The sequence below is a fragment of the Chrysemys picta genome, chromosome 4 (genome assembly GCF_011386835.1).
Source record: "Chrysemys picta bellii isolate R12L10 chromosome 4, ASM1138683v2, whole genome shotgun sequence".
Classification (NCBI taxonomy): Eukaryota; Metazoa; Chordata; order Testudines; family Emydidae; genus Chrysemys; species Chrysemys picta.
Genome location: NC_088794.1, coordinates 155,213,779 through 155,233,501, shown reverse-complemented (window position 1 = coordinate 155,233,501; position 19,723 = coordinate 155,213,779). Strand labels below are relative to the sequence as shown.

At 46.3% G+C, this 19,723-nt stretch overlaps 1 protein-coding gene across 7 annotated transcripts in view; it reads left to right on the top strand.

Annotated features, from left to right (window-relative positions):
• Nucleotides 1–19,723, top strand: part of LRFN5 (leucine rich repeat and fibronectin type III domain containing 5) — a 149,000-nt gene that overhangs the window by 120,439 nt on the left and 8,838 nt on the right. For 4 of the 7 annotated variants that reach the window (XM_065594046.1, XM_005308622.5, XM_042858104.2 and 1 more), the window contains exons 2-3: nucleotides 16,076–17,483; nucleotides 18,244–19,723. In XM_065594046.1, the coding sequence (XP_065450118.1) occupies nucleotides 16,096–17,483; nucleotides 18,244–19,186 (2,331 nt within the window). In that variant the 5' untranslated portion in view covers nucleotides 16,076–16,095 and the 3' untranslated portion in view covers nucleotides 19,187–19,723. The remainder of the gene's footprint in view (nucleotides 1–16,075; nucleotides 17,484–18,243) is intronic. The other 3 variants (XM_005308624.5, XM_005308625.5, XM_065594047.1) reach the window with 1 other exon arrangement.

Below are 19,723 nucleotides of genomic sequence, written 5' to 3'. Positions count from 1 at the left end.
AGGTGGGTAGTACAGCTGAAAAGGATCTTGAGGTTTTAGTGGTTCACAAATTGAAGATGAATCAACAACATGGCGAAGTTGTAAAATCATTCTGGGCTATATGGCAGGTCATATGTAAGACAAGGAAGGTAACTGTCCCACCCTACTTTGCTTTGGTGAGGTCTCAGCTGGAATCAGGACCATCCCTAGGGAGATGCAGGGCCCGGGACATAGGAGCCGAGTTTCTAACCTGGCTCATAAGAACATAACATAAGAAAGGCCGTACCAGGTCAGACCAAAGGTCCATCTAGCCCAGTATCCTGTCTACCGACAGTGGCCAATGCCAGGTGCCCCAGAGGGAGTGAACCTAACAGGCAATGATCAAGTGATCTCTCTCCTGCCATCCATCTCCATCCTCTGACAGACAGAGGCTAGGGACACCATTCCTTACCCATCCTGGCTAATAGCCATTAATGGACTTAACCACCATGAATTTATCCAGTTCTCTTTTGAACTCTGTTATAGTCCTAGCCTTCACAACCTCCTCAGGTAAGGAGTTCCACAAGTTGACTGTGCGCTGCGTGAAGAAGAACTTCCTTTTGTTTTAAACCTGCTGCCTATTAATTTCATTTGATGACCCCTAGTTCTTGAATTATGGGAATAAGTAAATAACTTTTCCTTATCCACTTTCTCCACATCACTCATGATTTTATAGACCTCTCTCATATCCCCCCCTAGTCTCCTCTTTTCCAAGCTGAAGAGTCCTAGCCTCTTTAATCTCTGCTCATATGGGACCCGTTCCAAACCCTTAATCATTTTAGTTGCCCTTTTCTGAACCTTTTCTAGTGCCAGTATAGCTTTTTTGAGATGAGGAGACCACATCTGTACGCAGTATTCGAGATGTGGGCGTACCATTGATTTATATAAGGGCAATAATATATTCTCCGTCTTATTCTCTATCCCCTTTTTAATGATTCCTAACATCCTGTTTGCTTTTTTGACCGCCTCTGCACACTGCGTGGACATTTTCAGAGAACTATCCATGATGACTCCAAGATCTTTTTCCTGACTTGTTGTAGCTAAATTAGCCCCCATCATATTGTATGTATAGTTGGGGTTATTTTTTCCAATGTGCATTACTTTACATTTATCCACATTAAATTTCATTTGCCATTTTGTTGCCCAATCACTTAGTTTTGTGAGATCTTTTTGAAGTTCTTCACAGTCTGCTTTGGACTTAACTATCTTTAGCAGTTTAGTATCATCTGCAAACTTTGCCACCTCACTGTTTACCCCTTTGTCCAGATCATTTATGAATAAGTTGAATAGGATTGGTCCGAGGACTGACCCTTGGGAAACACCACTAGTTACCCCTCTCCATTCTGAGAATTTACCATTTATTCCTACCCTTTGTTCCCTGTCTTTTAACCAGTTCTCAATCCATGAAAGGACCTTCCCTTTTATCCCATGGCAGCTTAATTTACATAAGAGCCTTTGGTGGGGGACCTTGTCAAAGGCTTTCTGGAAATCTAAGTACACTATGTCCACTGGATCCCCCTTGTCCACATGTTTGTTGACCCCTTCAAAGAATTCTAATAGATTAGTAAGACACGATTTCCCTTTACAGAAACCATGTTGACTATTGCTCAACAGTTTATGTTTTTCTATGTGTCGGACAATTTTATTCTTAACTATTGTTTCGACTAATTTGTCTGGTACAGACATTAGACTTACAGGTCTGTAATTGCCGGGATCACCTCTAGAGCCCTTTTTAAATATTGGCGTTACATTAGCTAACTTCCAGTCATTGGGTACAGAAGCCGATTTAAAGGACAGGTCCTGCCCCCACTCCACCTCTTCCCCAAGGCCCCACCCCTGCCCATCTAATACAAAGTGTACAGTACTCGCTTTATATTATTATTTTTTGTTACAAATATTTGCACTCTAAAAAGATAATCAAAAGAAATAGTATTTTTCCATTCACCTCATACAAGTACTGTAGTGCAATCTCTGCATCGTGAAAGTGCAACTTACAAATGTAGATTTTTTTTCCACATAACTGCTCTCAAGAACAAAACTTTGGAACCTACAAGTCCACTCGGTCCTACTTGTTCAGCCAATCGCTCAGATAAACAAGTTTGTTTACATGTATGGGAGATACTGCTGCCTGCTTCTCATTTACAATGTCACCTGAAAGTGAGAACAGGGATTCGCATGGCTTTGTTGCAGCTGGTGTTGCAAGGTATTTATGTGCCAGATATGCTAAACATTTGTATGTCCCTTCATGCTTTGACTTGCATCGACTCATCTTTTTGCAGTGCAAATATTTGTAATACAAATAATAATATAAAGTGAGCAGTGTACACTTTCTATTCTGGGTTATAATTGAAATCAATATATTTTAAAATGTAGAAAAACAGCCAAAATATTTATAATAAATTTAAATTGGTATTCGATTATTGTTTAACAGCATGATTGAAGCTGCAATTAATCACAACTATTTTTTTTAATCTGTGAATTTGGCAGAAGACAGCACATTGGCTATTTGAAACTCTTACATCCAGCTAATTAAAAGGCAAACCAGTGACTGTTGGTTTATTTTATCATGCTTCTTCTGAGGAGGACTATTTTATAAGACAGGGTAAATGTGGCCGTAGTTCAGTTTTTAATACACAGATTGAATGCCTTAAAGTATCAGATGTCATAGTGAAGCTGATTTTTAAAAATCCATTTCATTTGCATGGCCTCTTTATTGGAATTACAAATATCAATTCAGGAATTTGAGATTCTCAAACATTTTGTGTGACTGCCAACGTGAGTGGAACTGAAAGCAGTGTGTCTCCTTTCCTTAGGAGAACGCTGGTTTTTTAAATATATTGTTTACAAAGCGGATAGCAGCAGTAAAGCTATGATTTGCTTTGACCCATGAGCTCTTTTCTGAAATGGTTCTTGTGCGTTGCAGTGATGCTGCATCTGTGAGTTATCAGTGACAGCAAGGGGCATGAGAAGGATCGGAAGTGAAGAGGAGAGAAACAAACTGGAGAGTGTGTATCAGAGTTTACAGCTGCCTCATTGGGGACCTGGGCCAAGTTTGTTCAGTTTTTGGTACAGAAGGTTCGGCTCTGAATCATGATTGTGCGTTTACTCCCCCATAGCTCATCTGAGCCGTTACTTCAGACACCATTTGGAAAGCCTCCCTTGCTTCATCATTACTAGAAAATCCTCTGCTTTCTTTCAGCAAGCTGAAGGTTTGTGCTTCGATTCCTGCAGCCAAGAGACAATGCCACGGGCAGAGCAAGCTAGTCACAAAGTCCTGACTGTGATGGTTGCCTGGCAAAGATATGTGTTTTAGCTGAACAAAGCAAAGATCTCTTGTTATACATGTCAGCAAATCTTTGCAGGACCTACAGATTGTAAAACATGGGCATGGAATTGCGTAAATACTCGGTTTCATTTCAAGCTTTGCTTGCATTTATATTACAGTGTAGGATATTTTTAAAGCAATCATTGTGAATCCTCCAGAACAATATTGCAGATGCAATAGCTCAGTGAGCTATGAACAGCCATGAGGAGTCCACAGGGACCCGCTTTTCAGCAGCCTTCCTAGTCTGAAGAGACTCCAGTGGTAGAGCCCAGACATCCTGGCTTCCAACTCTTTATTACTTCGATAGACAAGTGAAGGTGTCGCCAGCAGGTCAGTGCATGTTCTGCGTCTCCCTCTGGGCCCAGTTCTCAGAGGATGTGATTCTGTTACAGCCCAGCTACAGAGCCTGACTACGGGTTTCAGCGCTGGAGGTGTCTGGCTCAGTCTCAGGTGTTAGCCATGAGGGGGTTATCGCAAAGCAAAAGGCACGTGCTGGATACGTATAGTCCTTGTACTGGGGGCACCGACTGAAACTTCTTTCATGTTGTTTCCCAGTGGTCACTTCTTGGGAGATCAATAGGGCTAGAGGATACTGTGGCCAGAGGATGGGGCGGTGCCGCGCTGGACCATTCCAGGAGCAGAGCGAAGACTCAATTCCTCTTTGTAGGGAGGGAAGTAAGTTACTACACTGCTTCTGGTGCTGCACACCCAGCCAGCAGGCCGGCCCCTTTGCCTACCTAGCTCTGCCCATGTCATGAGTCAGCACGGCTAGTCCTGCACAGTCCCAGTCCCTGAGCTCAGGGCGAGTCAGGGCTATAATGCGCCTGCTCTTGCAGCGTGTGCAGGACAGAGTCCAGAGTCGCTGCAAGTTGGTTTGCTGCAGCAGAGCTCGGGACATCCCATCTCTGTTGTGAAACCAAGCAGTGGAAGGGCATCTAGGAGAGAGGGCAGTGTGCTCCTCCCTCACCTCCTGCCATGCTGGGAGTTCCCCCAAAGAAATGGGAGCACCCCCAGGCACAGCTCACTTCCTACTTCATAGACGTTCAGCCGTGTCAGAGCTCTGCAGGGAAATATTTGCTCTGCACTCTGATAGACTTGGTGGGATCTTCAAAAACACTTAGCAGTAGCTAACTCCATCCAGCTCTGGTGCTCAGCCTTCAGAAAGGATGCTGCCAAATTGGGAAGGGTTCAGAGAAGAGCTACAAGAGTGATTTGAAGGCTGGGAAACCTGCCTTATACAGAGAGAGAGAGAGAGAATAAAGAAGCTCAGATTATTTAATTTATCCGAATGAAAGGTTGGGGTGAGTAAGGTCTAAGTACCGACAGAGGGAAGAGATTTCTGATAGATGAGGTGGCACAACCCCCTGTCTGGACAGATGCCAATCTGTTAGGAGTGGACCCAACCACTGCTGCCGTGGTGCCTCTAAGCCCCCTGGGCCTGGTTGGTGATTCGTCACTGTTCCCAGCTCTGGGTTTCTCAGGCACACTTCCAGGCGCACCCTCTGGTTCTGACGCCCTTGGGCAGTGGGACCCACAGTTTGGCTGCCTAGACCCCCAAACCAGTTCCACAGCTCTCCTGATTCCCCAGTTGAGTATACACACACCCCCACCTGGCTGCGGGTTCTCTGAGTTTCTCGAGAAATGTGGCAGGCAAACAAGGAATATAAGAAGCTAAAGGCATATTGGGCTGTATTAGTAGGAGCTTTGCCAGCAGATCGAAGGAAGAGATTATTCCCCTCTATTCAGCACTGGTGAGGCCACATTTGGAGTATTGCATCCAGTTTGGGGCCCCACACTACAGAAAGGATGTGGACAAATTGGAGAGAGTCCAGCAGAGGGCAATGAAAATGGTTAGGGGGCTGGGGCACATGACTTATGAGGAGAGGCTGAGGGAACTGGGATTGTTTAGTCTGCAGAAGAGAAGAATGAGGGGGGATTTGATAGCTGCTTTCAACTACCTGAAAGGGGGATCCAAAGAGGATGGAGCTCGGCTGTTCTCAGTGGTGGCAGATGACAGAACAAGGAGTAATGGTCTCAAGTTGCAGTGGGGGAGGTCTAGGTTGGATATTAGGAAACACTATTTCACTAGGAGGGTAGTGAAGCACTGGAAGGGGTTACCTGGGGAGGTGGTGGAATCTACATCCTTAGAGGTTTTTAAGGTCAAGCTTGACAAAGCCCTGGCTGGGATGATTTAGTTGGGGTTGGTCCTAATTTGAGGAGAGGGTTGGACTAGATGAGGTCTCTTCCAACCCTGATATTCTATGATTCTATGATTCTAAGCTTAGTAAAAGGATTTCTTAACCATAGGCATTTTACTCTTGAAATCACTAGAGAGTTACAAATGGTTTGAAAACACCAAACAGTCCTGAACACAATCCCTTCCTGTGAACCCTGGCTCTGGTCAGCATCCGTATCCTAGGCAGCCCTTCCTGCCTTCTCTCTCCTTAGCCTGGTTTTCCTGGATATGGAGGTCGGGGGGGACGTTCACAGAGAGCATTCCTCCTTCGTACCAGCTCTAACCCCTTTGGCCATGTATCCAGGCTGCTACCCCCAGCCATGCTTCTGGATAGAAATCTCATCGATCTTGTGGATGGATCAGTCACTGAGAGATAGTCAGAGCTGGTGGCCCTGGGCTGATGTGTGATCGCTTCTCGGACAGTTGTTCCATTATGTGTCAAGCCCCTGCTATGAAGTAAAAGCTCTTCCAATCCACGGGGAGGTTGCATTCCAACATGTAGGTTACAGTTCAAAGTGGAGCCCTTGAAAAGAAATGGTATTCAGACCCCAGGTGGAGTTCACAATTCGATGTGCCCGTGGGTGTGTCTACACTGGAATTAAAAACCTGTGGTGGGCCTGTGCCAGCTGACCCGGGCTTGTGGGGCTGAAGTGAAGGGGCCGTTTAACTGTGTTGTAGACTGTTGGGTTCAGGCTGCAGCCCGGGCTCTCGTACCCTGCCAAGTGGGAGGATCCTCCCAAGCTGGAATATCCATATCACAGTTAAACAGCCCCTTAGCCACGCCCTGTGAGCCCCAGGCCAGCTGTGGTTATCTAAGTGCAGTGTAGACGTACCCACTGGGTTCCTCCATCCACCAGACAAAGGTATAACAAGATCCGGTGCCTGGGAGCTGAAGCGAGACAAGCTCACTCTAGAAATAAGGCATGAATTTTCAACATTCAACATGCATTTAGATTTAGTTGGGGATTGGTCCTGCTTTGAGCAGCGGGTTGGACTAGATACCTCCTGAGGTCCCTTCCAACCCTGAGATTCTATGATGCTATGAACAGTAAAGGCAGCTAACCACTGGAACAGCTTGCCAAGGGGTGGGGTGGATTTTCCATCCCTTGCAGTCTTGCAGTCAAGACTGGATGTCTTTTTAAAGAGATGCCGCAGCTCAACCAGAAGTTCTGGGCTTGATGCAGGATTCATCAGGTGAAATTCTCTGGCCTGTGGTACATAGTAGGATAGGCGAGATGACCATAATGTTCCCTTCTGGCCTTAACAGCTGTGAATCTATTAGCTCTGCTCCCATGCAAATCACTGGTAAAAGTCCCATTGGCTTCAGTGGAAAAGATTTAGGCCTGTGCTGAGCACTTCTGAAAGTCTCAGCCTCCATACTTACCTTTAGCATCAGGGTTTTCAACTCTTCCTCTCAGGTGTTTCAGCCAGACGGGGAGTGTGGTGCACCCTGTGTGTGCGGCAGTGGGAAGTGAGGCACAAAGGCTGCAGAGAGCCTTCTGCCTCCCCATCCTGTTCAGGGGCCAGCGTATCCCCAGAGAGACTGAAGGAGGGCAGCAGCCTGCCAGCATGCGGCTCCCCACAGCAGACCAGGCAGGGCGAGTGGGGACGACAATAGGTGCTTCCTCTATACAAGGGCGATGGACTCCATGCTGGTGCATGCTCACATATACCTGGGAGGAGGCAGAGTCCAGCAGCCAGCACTGTCCTGCCCCTGTGCTCCTCCTCTGCTCCCCCGATGCTTGGGCTGTGAATTCAGAGTCACAAAGTAGCTCTCAGGATCAAACAAGGGGAAAGAGGAAATAGTCCCATCACGCCTGGCCAGCTGTAGCCTGGGGAAATGAGGAAGGTCTCTCTTCAGCTTCCCTGCAGCCTTGGCCAGGCTGGATTTCCTGATGGAATTTGGCTTTTAAGACAAGCGTTGCAGTGCCCCGGAATTTAAGAAACACGTAAGCTGCTTCTGCATCAACGTGAGCTAGATACGATTGCAGGATTTCCTTCCACTAGCAATGGCTGAGCCGCTTGGCAAGGGCAGAGGGAGGCAACGAAGAGACTGCGGAGAAAGGGGCAGGCAGAGAAGAGATCGAGACGGAAGGAAACAGACAGATGTCGGACATCTGCCAGCAGCGGCCTGGCAGAGCAGAGCAGGAGTGCTTAACCCCAACGCACGCCCCATTTCGGTTTAAATGCTCCTGGGACTGGGACCCTGAACTTCCCATCCCTGCTGCGCATGGGATCCAGCCTTTGCTCCTGAGCACGAGGACCGGAGCCAACTCTGGCTCCTCCCATTGGTTCCCAGAGGTAGCTGCATCTCGCCTGTTTCCAGATCCCTTCCCATCCCCACTGGCATGGCCCGTTTGCTGGTGTCTGGATGTAGCTTGCGCCCCCTCTTGAGGTTCATGCGACTGACTCTCTGTGAGGAGTGTGCACGCCGGCCACCCTGAGTCCCAGCCCCTTCCCTGATCAGGCTGGGCGCTGGCGATTGGACATGCACAAGCATCAGCCCGAGTTTGCAGGCAGCTCCGGACTCCAGGCTGAGGGCTGGGTTCCCTCAGCACCCTCCTTCCCTGGGGCCCTCACAGTGCCCAGACCCCGGGATCCTCCCCTTCTCTGCTCTCCATTCTTGGGGTCAGGGACCTTCCCCCCACTGGACTCGCAGGGCCAGGAGGGATGGAGTGTGGCCATGGGACCTCAGAGCTGAACTACCACCACACATTCAGATATCTCCTGTCCCCATGCCAAGTTCTTACACTATGCTAGCAGGCCTGTGCCTTTTCTGTCTGCGGAGTCGCTCTCTCACGGCGCACTCAGTCTAGACCTGGATGACGGCATTTCCAGCTTCCGAGTCACTGGTAAGTCAGAAGAAAATGATTTGGAATGCTTTTGTATCAATGTCCTAACAGATAAAGCACAAGAGATGGGGTATTACTTGGTGTCTTCTACAGACCCCCAAATCATTCTAGGGAACAGGACGACTGGCTCCTTATGTACCTATCTACAATGTGTAGGGGGAAAACAACCTGTGTGATCATGGGAGACTTCAATTTCAGTGGCATACACTGGAGGTCTCATGCTGCCAATATTAAAACATCCTTGGAATTTCTAAACATTATAGATGACAATTTCCTAACTCAAAAAGTCTTGCAACCAACATGGGGGAACTCTATATTAGACCTTGTCTTGACAGATAAAGGGGAACTGATTGCAGCATTGAAAATTAATGGTAACTTAGGTACAAACGATCATGACCTGGTCACATTTATAATGTGCAAAAAGAATATACACCTCTACCCTGTTATAACGCTGTCCTCAGGAGCCAAAAAATCTTATTGCATTATAGGTGAAACCGCGTTATAGGCCCTCCCCCCCTTCCCCGAAGCGCTGCTTTACCGCGTTATATCCAAATTCGTGTTATATCGGGTCACGTTATATCGGGGTAAAGGTGTAGTCCAGACCAGTGATATGTCTATGTGATGCTTTAATAGAACCAATTTCACAATGCTAAAAACAATTATGAACCACATCAGCTGGGAGGAAGAATCTAATCAGAAAAATGTGAGTGATAATTAGGAATCATTTAAGAACACGCTATTAGATGCCCCCAAAGCCACAGTTCCCCAATTGAGGATGGAGGTTATGCTGGCTAAAAACTGACCTGGTTTAGAAGAGAATTGAAGGTAACTGTAAACAATAAATGAATAAAAAATAATATATAATAAATGGCAGAAAGGGGAAGTTGATGGTAATGAATGTATACCAAAAGTTATTAGATGTAGAACACTGATGAGGGAAACATGGACACAAGGAGAAATCTATGGTCATCTGAGTTAAGGACAATAAGGAATTTTTAAAAAAATATATTAGGGGGGAAAAAGGAATCCTGACACTGGTACTGCACTGTTACAGGAAGGAAATGGAAGAATGATCAATAATAATGCAGAAAAGGCAGAAGTGTGCAATAAATATTTCTGTTCTGTAATTGGGGATAAAAGAGATGATGCAGTCTCATGGTATGGTAATAACATACTTTCCATTCCACTAATATCTTGGAAGCATGGTAAACAGAAGTAACTAAAGTTAGACATTTTAAAATCATCAGGCCCTGATACCTTGCATCCAAGAGTATTAAAAGAGCTGGCTGATGAACTCGCCAGTGTTGATTTTCAATATGTCTTGGAGCACTGTAGGGGGAAGTTCCAGAAGACGGGAAGGAAGCTAATGTTATGCCAATATTCAAAAGGGGTAAATGGGATGACTTGGGTAATTATTGGCCTGTCAGCCTGACATTGATTCTGGGCAAAATAAGGGAGCGGCTGATACAGGACTCAATTAATAGTGAACTAAAGAAGAATAATGTAATTAATGCAAATCAAAAGAGATTATGGAAAATAGATCCTATTAAACTAACTTGATTTTTTTTTTGGATGAGATGACAAATTTGGTTGATAAAGGTAATTAGTATTGATCTAAGACATTTAGACTTAACTTGGCACCTCATGACATTTTGATTAAAAACCTAGAACTATATAAATTTAGCATGGCACCCATTAAATGGATTAAAGGCTGGCTAAGGGATAGGTTTCAATATGTAATTGTAAATGAGGAATGATCATTGAGCGGTTGTGTTTTCAAATGAGGTCCCACAGGGACTGGGTCTTGGCCCTATGCCATTTAACATCTTAAGCAATAACCTGGTAGAAAACATGAAATCTTCACTGATAAAGTTTGCAGATAACACACAAATTGGGGGTGTGCTAACTAATGAAGATGACACGTCACTGATTCAGAGTGTTCTGGATCACTTGCAAACTGGGCGCAAGCAAACACAATGTGTTTTAATTTTGCTAAATATAAACATATACACCAGGAACATAGAATGTGGGCTATTCTTACAGGATGGGGGCCTCTCTCCTGGGAAGCAGCGACTCCAACAAAGAGTTGGTGGATAATCAGCTGAACACAAGCTCCCGGTGCGATACTGAGGCCAAAGGCGCTAATCCAGGGATACATAAACAGGGGAATCACAAGTAGGAGTAGAGAGGTTATTTTATCTCCATATTTGGGAGTAGTGTGACCACTGCTGGAATAACTGTGTCCTGGTGTGCTGAATTCAAGATGGATGTTGATAAATTGGAGAGGGTTCCGAGAAGAGCTATGAGAATGATTAAAGGATTAGAAAATCTGTCTTATAGTGATAAATTCAAAGAGCACAATCAATGTAGCTTAACAAAGAGAAGATTAAGTGGTGACAATCAAAATCTGTAAGTATCTGCATAGGGAACAAATATTTAGTAGGGGGCTCTTCAGTCTAGCAGAGAAAGGTGTAAAATGATGCAATGGCTGGACGCTAAAGCTAGACAAATTCAGACCGGACATTTGATAACAGTGAGAGGAATCAGCCATTGGAACAATTGACCGGGGTCATGGTGGATTCTCTATCACTGGCTATTTTTAACTCAAGGTTGGATGTGGAGTATAGGAACTGTATTCTCCTACTTAGCCCCCCAGAGTGAGGGGGGGGGCGGAACAGAGGCCAGCTGGGAATGGCAATGTAGATAGGAGGAAAAAGCCTGGAGCAGGAGAACGAGGAGGGGAGTAGAAAGGAGGGGCCAGAAGTAGGAAAGGGGGAGGGAGTCATGGGCAGGGTGGGAGGGACCATGCAAGGAGAAAGGCAGGGGGCAGAGGGGATGACTGACAGTCTTCCCTGACAGGGGAGGTGGTGGAGTCTCCTTCCTTGGAGGTTTTTAAGGCCCGGCTTGGCAAAGCCCTGGCTGGGATAATTTAGCTGGGAATTGGTCCTGCTTTGAGCAGGGGGTTGGACTAGATGACCTCTTGAGGTCCCTTCCAACCCTGATATTCTATGATTCTATGATTCTATGACAGGCACCCTTCCCATGCCCCAGCCCCCAGCTAGCAACAGAGTCACTGTGCTCTGGGGAGCAACCACCGGGTTGTGAGTCAGGCACCTCTGCCACTGAGGCACCATGTGGCCTTGGGAAAGTCACTTCACTCTCTGCCTCAGGTCTCCCAGCAGTGATGTCACTTGTATCTGTGTGACTGGCATGCCTACAGGCCCTGTATGTCCGCACAGGGCTCAGAAAAGGTATGGCACGTTACCAGTGCAAAGGGTTTCTGCTTTTCCGAGGGCCAGGAGTTGTGGTGAGTTGGGAGCAGTGGCAATGGGGAAGGGGGTGGGCACATGGAGGTGGGGAAGAAATGATCATTATTAGGAATACTAAATGAGAGACGGGTGGAGGGAAAGGGCCAGGAAAGGAAGAGAAATAACAGAACACTCAATAGACTAGGTTTTTAAAAATGTTATTAAACAGTCTGGTAGCAAACCATTGCCGAGAACTAGTCAGTCACGGTTGCTTTTGGCCACACGTCACGGCTGTGTGGGAGAAGGCCTGAGACCCCAGCCTGTGGGTGCTGACAGTAGCGCTATCACATCCTTGGCTGGGTTTGTGTTCAATCACTGCCCCTGGCTGAGGGCAAGCGGGGACGTATCTGAGGGAGTTTGGGGCCAGAGGTTCTCCTGGCTTCGTAGCTTGCCAGTGGGAAATGTTACATGTAAATACGGGAGAGGTTTAACACAGAATCTTCCCTCTGATTTGCACACTGGCCCCAGCAATAGCTGCATTTTCTGGGTAAGGAGCAGCAGCCCCATCCCTTGGTTTTTCTACCAATACAGAGTCCAAGATTGGGTCTACGCTTCCCCCGGCCATGTGCATTCCGGCTCGAGAAGACTTACCTCCACTCTCGCTAACCAAGCTAGTGCATTAGAACTAGAAGTGTAGACGCAGCAGTGTGAGTGGTGGGAGGGGAGAGCAACCCCAAGAACGATCCCAATCCCTGTGGCTATGCTTAGTTTTGTGGGTATGCCTCTTTGAATCCCAGCCCCAGCTCCCGTGTAGACATACCCTGTGTGGTGGCAGCAGGAGCTGGCGAGGAAAGGGAAGCTCTGGTTCTTGGGAATTCTGGGACGCTAACAGTTTGTTTCACTTTCTTTGTTCTGCATCAACATTGCGGGATTTCCTGCCCGATGGAACCATCCGTTTCAGCACCCAGCTGCCTGGCCACCGGGCAGGCTGTGTGCCCCTGGGTGCCTGACCTGCCCGCAGTCCAGCCCGCTTTCTATTGAATGCTTTGACGGATTTGACGTGTGCCGGTGGAAAGTTCAATTCTGTCCAATCAGCACATTCACACAGAAACCAGTCAGAATGGCTGTGACGGCACGAGTGGCAGCTGCAGACATTGGGCGGTCACTGCTCTGCATACGGCCCCACACAGGCTTCGGGGCCTGCATCGGGACATAACTTCATTCAGATGCAGTTCTCCCCCGCTCCCCACCCTGTGCTGCATTCTGCCAAGGCAGCGCTTCCTCACCACGTCATGCTGGGACTGGGGATGGCAGCCACCAGCACCTGTGCACTCCCGCTCCTTTTGAGAGCTACTCTAGTGCTGGGTATTTGGAGCAGGGATAATGTGCCCTGGGTGTGTCTGCGCAGTGTGCCCTGGGGTGTCCGTGCAGTGTGCCCTGCGTGTGTCTGCACAGTGTGCCCTGGGTGTCTCTGTGCAGTGTGTACCAGGTGTGTCTGTGCAGTATGTGCTGGGTGTGTTTGTGCAGTGTGCACCAGGTGTGTCTATGCAGTGTGTTGAGTGTGTTTGTGCAGTGTGCCCCGAGTGTGTTTGTGCAGTGTGCCCCGGGTGTGTCTGTGCAGTGTGTGCTGGGTATCTGTGCATGTCTAGCACATTGTAGTCATTGCTGTATTATATAAATAATAGCATGCTTAGACACATGAGCGGCGATGAGAATATTTAAGACACAGGATGAAAACAAAGCTGCCTGGATGCACGTTGGTTGGGAACATGCATACATGCTCTAATATCTATTGGTCTTGACACAACAAGATCAGAGGAAAATACTGAACAAGATTTATGGACACTAAATCATGCTGCATAGTAAATAACATGAAATGTACTAACCATGTGCAAACAAGCATCATCGTGAATCAAGCTTCTAAGTTGTTGTCTAGAAAGGTTATTGTTGTGGTGTTCATTTAGTCCCTGCTCAGTATCTGAATTCCCACCGCGTTGATTCCATTTACAGGAGTACAATCTTCCCAACATATATTACGTACATAAAAGGCCTGAAACTTAATCCTCAGAATGTATTTAAACATCACCCTTGAAGTTCGCTTGCTGTCAAAATTAATGCAAAAATAATTCTCTGTGGAGCTACAAAAGATTTTATTCTAAAATTTTACTATTTCTGACAGGAAAAGTCTGCTTCCCGGAGTTTAAGGCTAGCAGAAAAGGGAACTAATGTAATTGGTGCGTTTATAGTCCAAGAATGGCCAGTTGTCTCTGAAGGAGTCCAGTATAAATTGGTGTAACATTGGATTCTATAGAGAAAGAATTACGCTCTCAGCTGGCTGTAAAAACTAAATTTGTTTTTATATCCTTTTCCAGTTGTCAGATAAATACTGATTCTCTAGAGCATGTATTATGGGAGAGCCATTGGCTGAGAGATTGATTCAGTGATGAAGGACCATTTTCTAGTCCCCAGGTGATATGCTCTTCTCTGTTTAAAAATACAACCTCCTAAAAGGAATTTGTTAGAGAGGAAAACCTCAGCACCTACACAGAAGTGCAAATACTGTCTGACTAACGAATGATATAGCAACAGTTTATGTTAAGTAAGAACTTTTTAATTCAAGATCATAAACAGATAGCTCAGGATATTGACTTTGTTAGAAATAAACCTTCTGCAGGAGTTCATCGTGTGTTGGAGATGGTCATCAGCACTAAGAATCATCAACCTCACCCTCAAGGCCGTGTTCATTTTTTAAACTATAATTTGTCAGGTGAAGCCCTCTTGCCCGAGGGACTCAGTGGTCTGGAACAGCTCCCGCTTACATTAGCTTCAGAATGACTTTTAGGTGCTCACTGTTTCTGAGGAATAATGCTTAGGGGCTTGATATCATCGAATATCAGGGTTGGAAGGGACCTCAGGAGGTCATCTAGTCCAACCCCCTGCTCAAAGCAGGACCAATCCCCAGACAGATTTTTGCCCTAGATCCCTAAATGGCCCCCCTCAAGGATTGAGCTCATAACCCTGGGTTTAGCAGGCCAATGCTGAAACCACTGAGCTATCCCTCGCCCCATCGTCACTGATTGTCTTTGTATCTTACAGACTCTTATTCCATTTCATTTCCCAGTTCATGGACAGACCGGATTACTGTTCCCAGGGCTTGCCTAACAACTCTCACAAGCTTTGAACCTGGGACAGCTGTGAAACAGCTTGTATGTTTGCATATGCAGGGGTGCAGGAGCCACGTCAGTCTCTGGGTATTAGAGAGACAAGGTGGGTGAGGTCATATTTCTGATTGGACCAAGTTCTGTCTCTCTCACCAACAGTAGTTGGTTCAATAAAAGCTATTACCTCACCCACCTGGTCTCTGTGTGTTTATGGCCATTTAAAATATACTGTCTTTATGGTAGTATATTTTTGGAGCTGGTGAAGTGGTTGTGCAATTCTGGTGTGTGCAGATGTGCTAGAACCCAGTTCTAAGACTAAGACTAATTGTACAGGCAGAATTTTCTGGGGGTGGGGGGAATACAGTCTTGCTGCCCAGGGAGTTGGAGAAAGTGATAACCGTCTAAAATTTGGTTGGGTTCCCTATTTATCTAGCCCTCTGCCAACAAAATAGTTAACAATTTATGAATGGTAGACAACAAACTCCTTAGAAGTGTGTTCTGCACATAACACTAAGAGCTTAGGTGTTGGGTAGACCTATGTGTTCCACTTGTCGTTTTTAGGGAGACTGACCGAACAGCTGCAAGGTCTGTACAAACAGGTGCAAGACTCCTTTTCTGCCCAGGTAACTACTTAGCAGTATCACAAAGACACATCAAAAATGAAGGGGTTGACAGTGTCTACTCAGGAGAGGCCAAGGAGTGGCATAACCGAGTGGTGCAGGTCCAAGAATGAGTTGCGTTGGCAGGGGCTTCCAAATGTGCGGCTGATAGTACGTAAAATTCTGTACCTCTTATCCAACTTATCCAAGACCAAACAAATGATGTATAAACCACCGAAGAACGCTGTGTTGGTCTGCTGTTTGGTAATGGATGACACCCGTCACCATTAAAAAGTAAATCCATGGCTTATGAATGCCCATCGTTATTATCACGTACTCATTGTATTGGGGTTCTTCTCAGCCTAATGGGACCATCTCCTGTTGGTGTCATCATTTTTACTGTGGTAGCACCAAGACTGGTGCCTCCTTGTGCTACTCAGTGTACAGACATGTATTGAGAGACAGCCACTCCCCCAAAGAGCTTACAATCGAAATAGACATGGACAGCATCCCAATCCCTTGAGTCACAGCCCAGTGCTGTAACCACTAGCCCAGCCTTTCTTTCTTTGCCTCCTTATTGCATGGGTTGTGTTCCACATGGGGGATATTAACAATGTGCTTTGCACTCTCTTGCAGGCTCTGAAACCTGATCTACAATGGAAAAACTGCTTTTGTATCTGCTGTTCATTGGCATAGCAGTGAGAGCCCAGATCTGCCCCAAGCGCTGTGTCTGTCAGATTTTGTCTCCAAATCTTGCAACCCTTTGTGCCAAGAAAGGGCTTTTATTTGTTCCCCCAAACATTGACAGAAGGACTGTGGAACTGCGACTGGCGGACAATTTTGTTACAAACATCAAAAGGAAAGATTTTGCCAACATGACCAGCCTCGTGGACCTGACGCTATCCAGGAATACAATAAGTTTTATTACACCTCATGCATTTGCTGATTTGCGCAATTTGCGAGCTTTGCATTTGAACAGCAACAGGTTGACTAAGATCACCAATGACATGTTCAGTGGGCTTTCCAACCTGCACCATTTGATACTTAACAACAATCAGCTGACTTTAATTTCTTCCACAGCCTTTGATGATGTTTTAGCTCTTGAGGAACTGGATTTGTCCTATAACAATCTAGAAACTATCCCTTGGGATGCTGTGGAGAAGATGGTTAGCTTGCACACACTCAGCTTAGACCACAATATGATTGACCACATTCCTAAGGGAACTTTCTCCCATCTCCACAAGATGACCAGGTTAGATGTCACGTCAAATAAATTGCAGAAGCTGCCACCTGATCCTCTCTTTCAACGAGCTCAGGTATTAGCAACCTCAGGAATCATCAGCCCCTCTACTTTTGCATTAAGCTTTGGTGGAAACCCTTTGCATTGCAACTGTGAACTCCTGTGGCTGAGGCGTCTTTCCAGAGAAGATGACCTAGAGACTTGCGCTTCTCCTCCACTGTTATCTGGTCGGTATTTTTGGTCAATCCCAGAGGAAGAGTTCCTGTGTGAACCCCCTCTCATTACTAGACATACCCATGAGCTCAGAGTGCTGGAGGGTCAACGGGCAACTCTGAGATGTAAGGCCCGGGGTGATCCAGAGCCAGCCATTCATTGGATTTCACCAGAAGGCAAACTTATTTCAAATGCAACCAGGTCACTGGTGTACGACAATGGAACGCTGGACATACTGATAACAACTGTGAAGGACACAGGCTCCTTCACCTGCATAGCATCGAACCCTGCAGGAGAAGCCACTCAAATGGTGGATCTTCACATAATCAAACTTCCTCACTTGCTAAACAGTACAAACCACATTCACGAGCCTGACCCTGGCTCCTCGGACATCTCGACCTCCACCAAGTCAGGGTCAAATGCAAGTAGTAATAATGGGGATACTAAAGTCAGCCAGGATAAGAAAGTTGTAGTAGCAGAAGCAACATCATCCACTGCGCTACTCAAATTTAATTTTCAAAGAAATATACCTGGAATACGGATGTTCCAAATCCAGTACAATGGTACTTACGATGACTCACTTGTTTACAGGTAAGACAGATCCAACCATATCTGTATCTGCACTTAGCTCTCCATCAAATTGTTTCCTATTGATTTATTAATGCACTGTTTCATTGCAGTCCATTATTGAGGAGTGGTTACAGTACCACTTAGCTTGATCAGAATACTGTCCTCGGAAGCATATGGTGCAGGGCTTGTGAAAGTCTAATGCAATTTTCAACTAACAAATAGGAAAATTATTTTGAATAGTGTTATTTTTGGATAATCCAATCTGACCTTTATCCCCTGCGGTAATCTGATTAGCAGAAGGATTGTAGTTAGATGAGTTAAATGGATCTTACACCCTCAGTTTTTGAAAACCTGGGAGAAAGATGTCCATAAATGTACGTCCCCTAAAGCCCTCTAATTCTGTCCTCAGTCTCTCTGCCGCTCAGCCTGGTGCAGTGCACGCAGAGGTGTTTTATGTGCTAAGTGGATTTGTTTTCAAGTCAGCTAATGTAACAGTCACACCTTTCAAAACCAATTTGTCATCAATGATTTTTTTTTATTTAGCGGTGGCTCGTCCAAGGAGCTCTGCACTGCTGAGCAAGGCAATTAGTGGACTTGCCAGTGGGAGACACAGCGCTGCTCATGTAGGGCTCAGAGCCATTGGAGTTGGCTCTGAGTAACTCCACGGGTGCAGTGTGTTAGTGCCTCTGGGGGCGATCGCCTTCGCGGGTGATCTGAGAGCTGGGGATGGGAGATGACTGTGAGTGCCTTGTTTAATAACATCAGTTCCCTTGTCCCCCAGAATGATACCTCCCACGAGCAAAACCTTCCTGGTCAACAACCTGGCCGCTGGGACTGTCTACGACCTGTGTGTCCTGGCAATCTATGACGACGGCATCACCTCCCTCACGGCCACCAGGGTCGTCGGGTGCATACAGTTTACGACCGAGCAGGATTATGTCCGTTGCCATTTCATGCAATCCCAGTTCCTGGGCGGCACCATGATTATCATCATTGGTGGGATTATCGTGGCCTCCGTGCTCGTGTTCATCATCATCCTCATGATCCGCTACAAGGTGTGTAATAACAACGGGCAGCACAAGGTGACCAAGGTCAGCAATGTTTATTCTCAGACCAACGGCGCTCAGATGCAAGGCTGCAGTGGTGCGATGCCCCCGTCGATGTCCAAACAGGCCGTCGGGCATGAGGAGAGCGTCCAGTGCTCCAGAGTCCCCACTGACAGTGTGACTCAGTCCTCAGACACTTGCTCGAGCCAGGACTCCACTACCACTACCTCTGCACTGCCTCACACGTGGACTTCCAGCGCTTCGGCCTCCCAAAAGCAGAAGAGAAAGCCTGGGCCAAAGCCAAGCAGCGAGCCACCGAGCGAAGCTCTCACAAATATCGAGTCCCAGAACACTAACCGAAATAACTCCACTGCACTGCAGCTAGCTAGTCGTCCCCCGGCCTCTGCCAAAGGGCCCCCCACCTACAAAAGAGCACAATCAAAGCCAAGTAAGTTTCTCACTTTGCCAGCTGAAACATCCAGAGCAAAGCGCAGGTACTCCCTGAACGGAGAATTAATGGAATACCATTGGTATGGTAACTCCCAGAACACAGGTGGATTATGGTCTAAAAGGAGCATGTCTATGAATGGGATGCTAATTCAGTCAGACAATTCTGATGTGGATAGTGGAAAAGCAACTTTCTCGAGTTCTGAGTGGATATTGGAAAGTACTGTGTGACCTGCTTTTTAAAGTGTATTTTATTTTATTGTCATGAAACACAAAACAGCAAACATTGTGTGAGACCTCACTGCTGGGAAATAGGGATTTGGAATTCCACTCCTGGCTTGCTGAGTCCTGGCTTGTCCAGGCAGGGTTGTGTGGGAGCGGCCCAGGCACACAGGTTTTGTTATGTTTATTTTATTTTATTTAATATAACAACCGAAGGCAACATTCAAAGATAAAATGATTAAAGGAAAAAAGCATGAAACAGCACCAGTGCCTTCCCCTACTCTAGGACTGGCTTCCTGGTTCTGCAGTAGCAGAAAACAAACGAGAGTTTCACAGAAAAAGCCTTTTCTAAAGGAAATGCTCTTTCCTCCAAGCTAACAAAAGACAACTTATGGATCAATCAGTAAAATGATATTTTTTAAAATGATCAGACTGTATGTTTCTTGTCAGTGACAATGATGTTGCCTTTGTTTTTAGGCAAATGCTGTACAGAAACAACAACTCTGTGTTGTTATGTTGTGTAAAATAAAATACTCAATAAGTGTA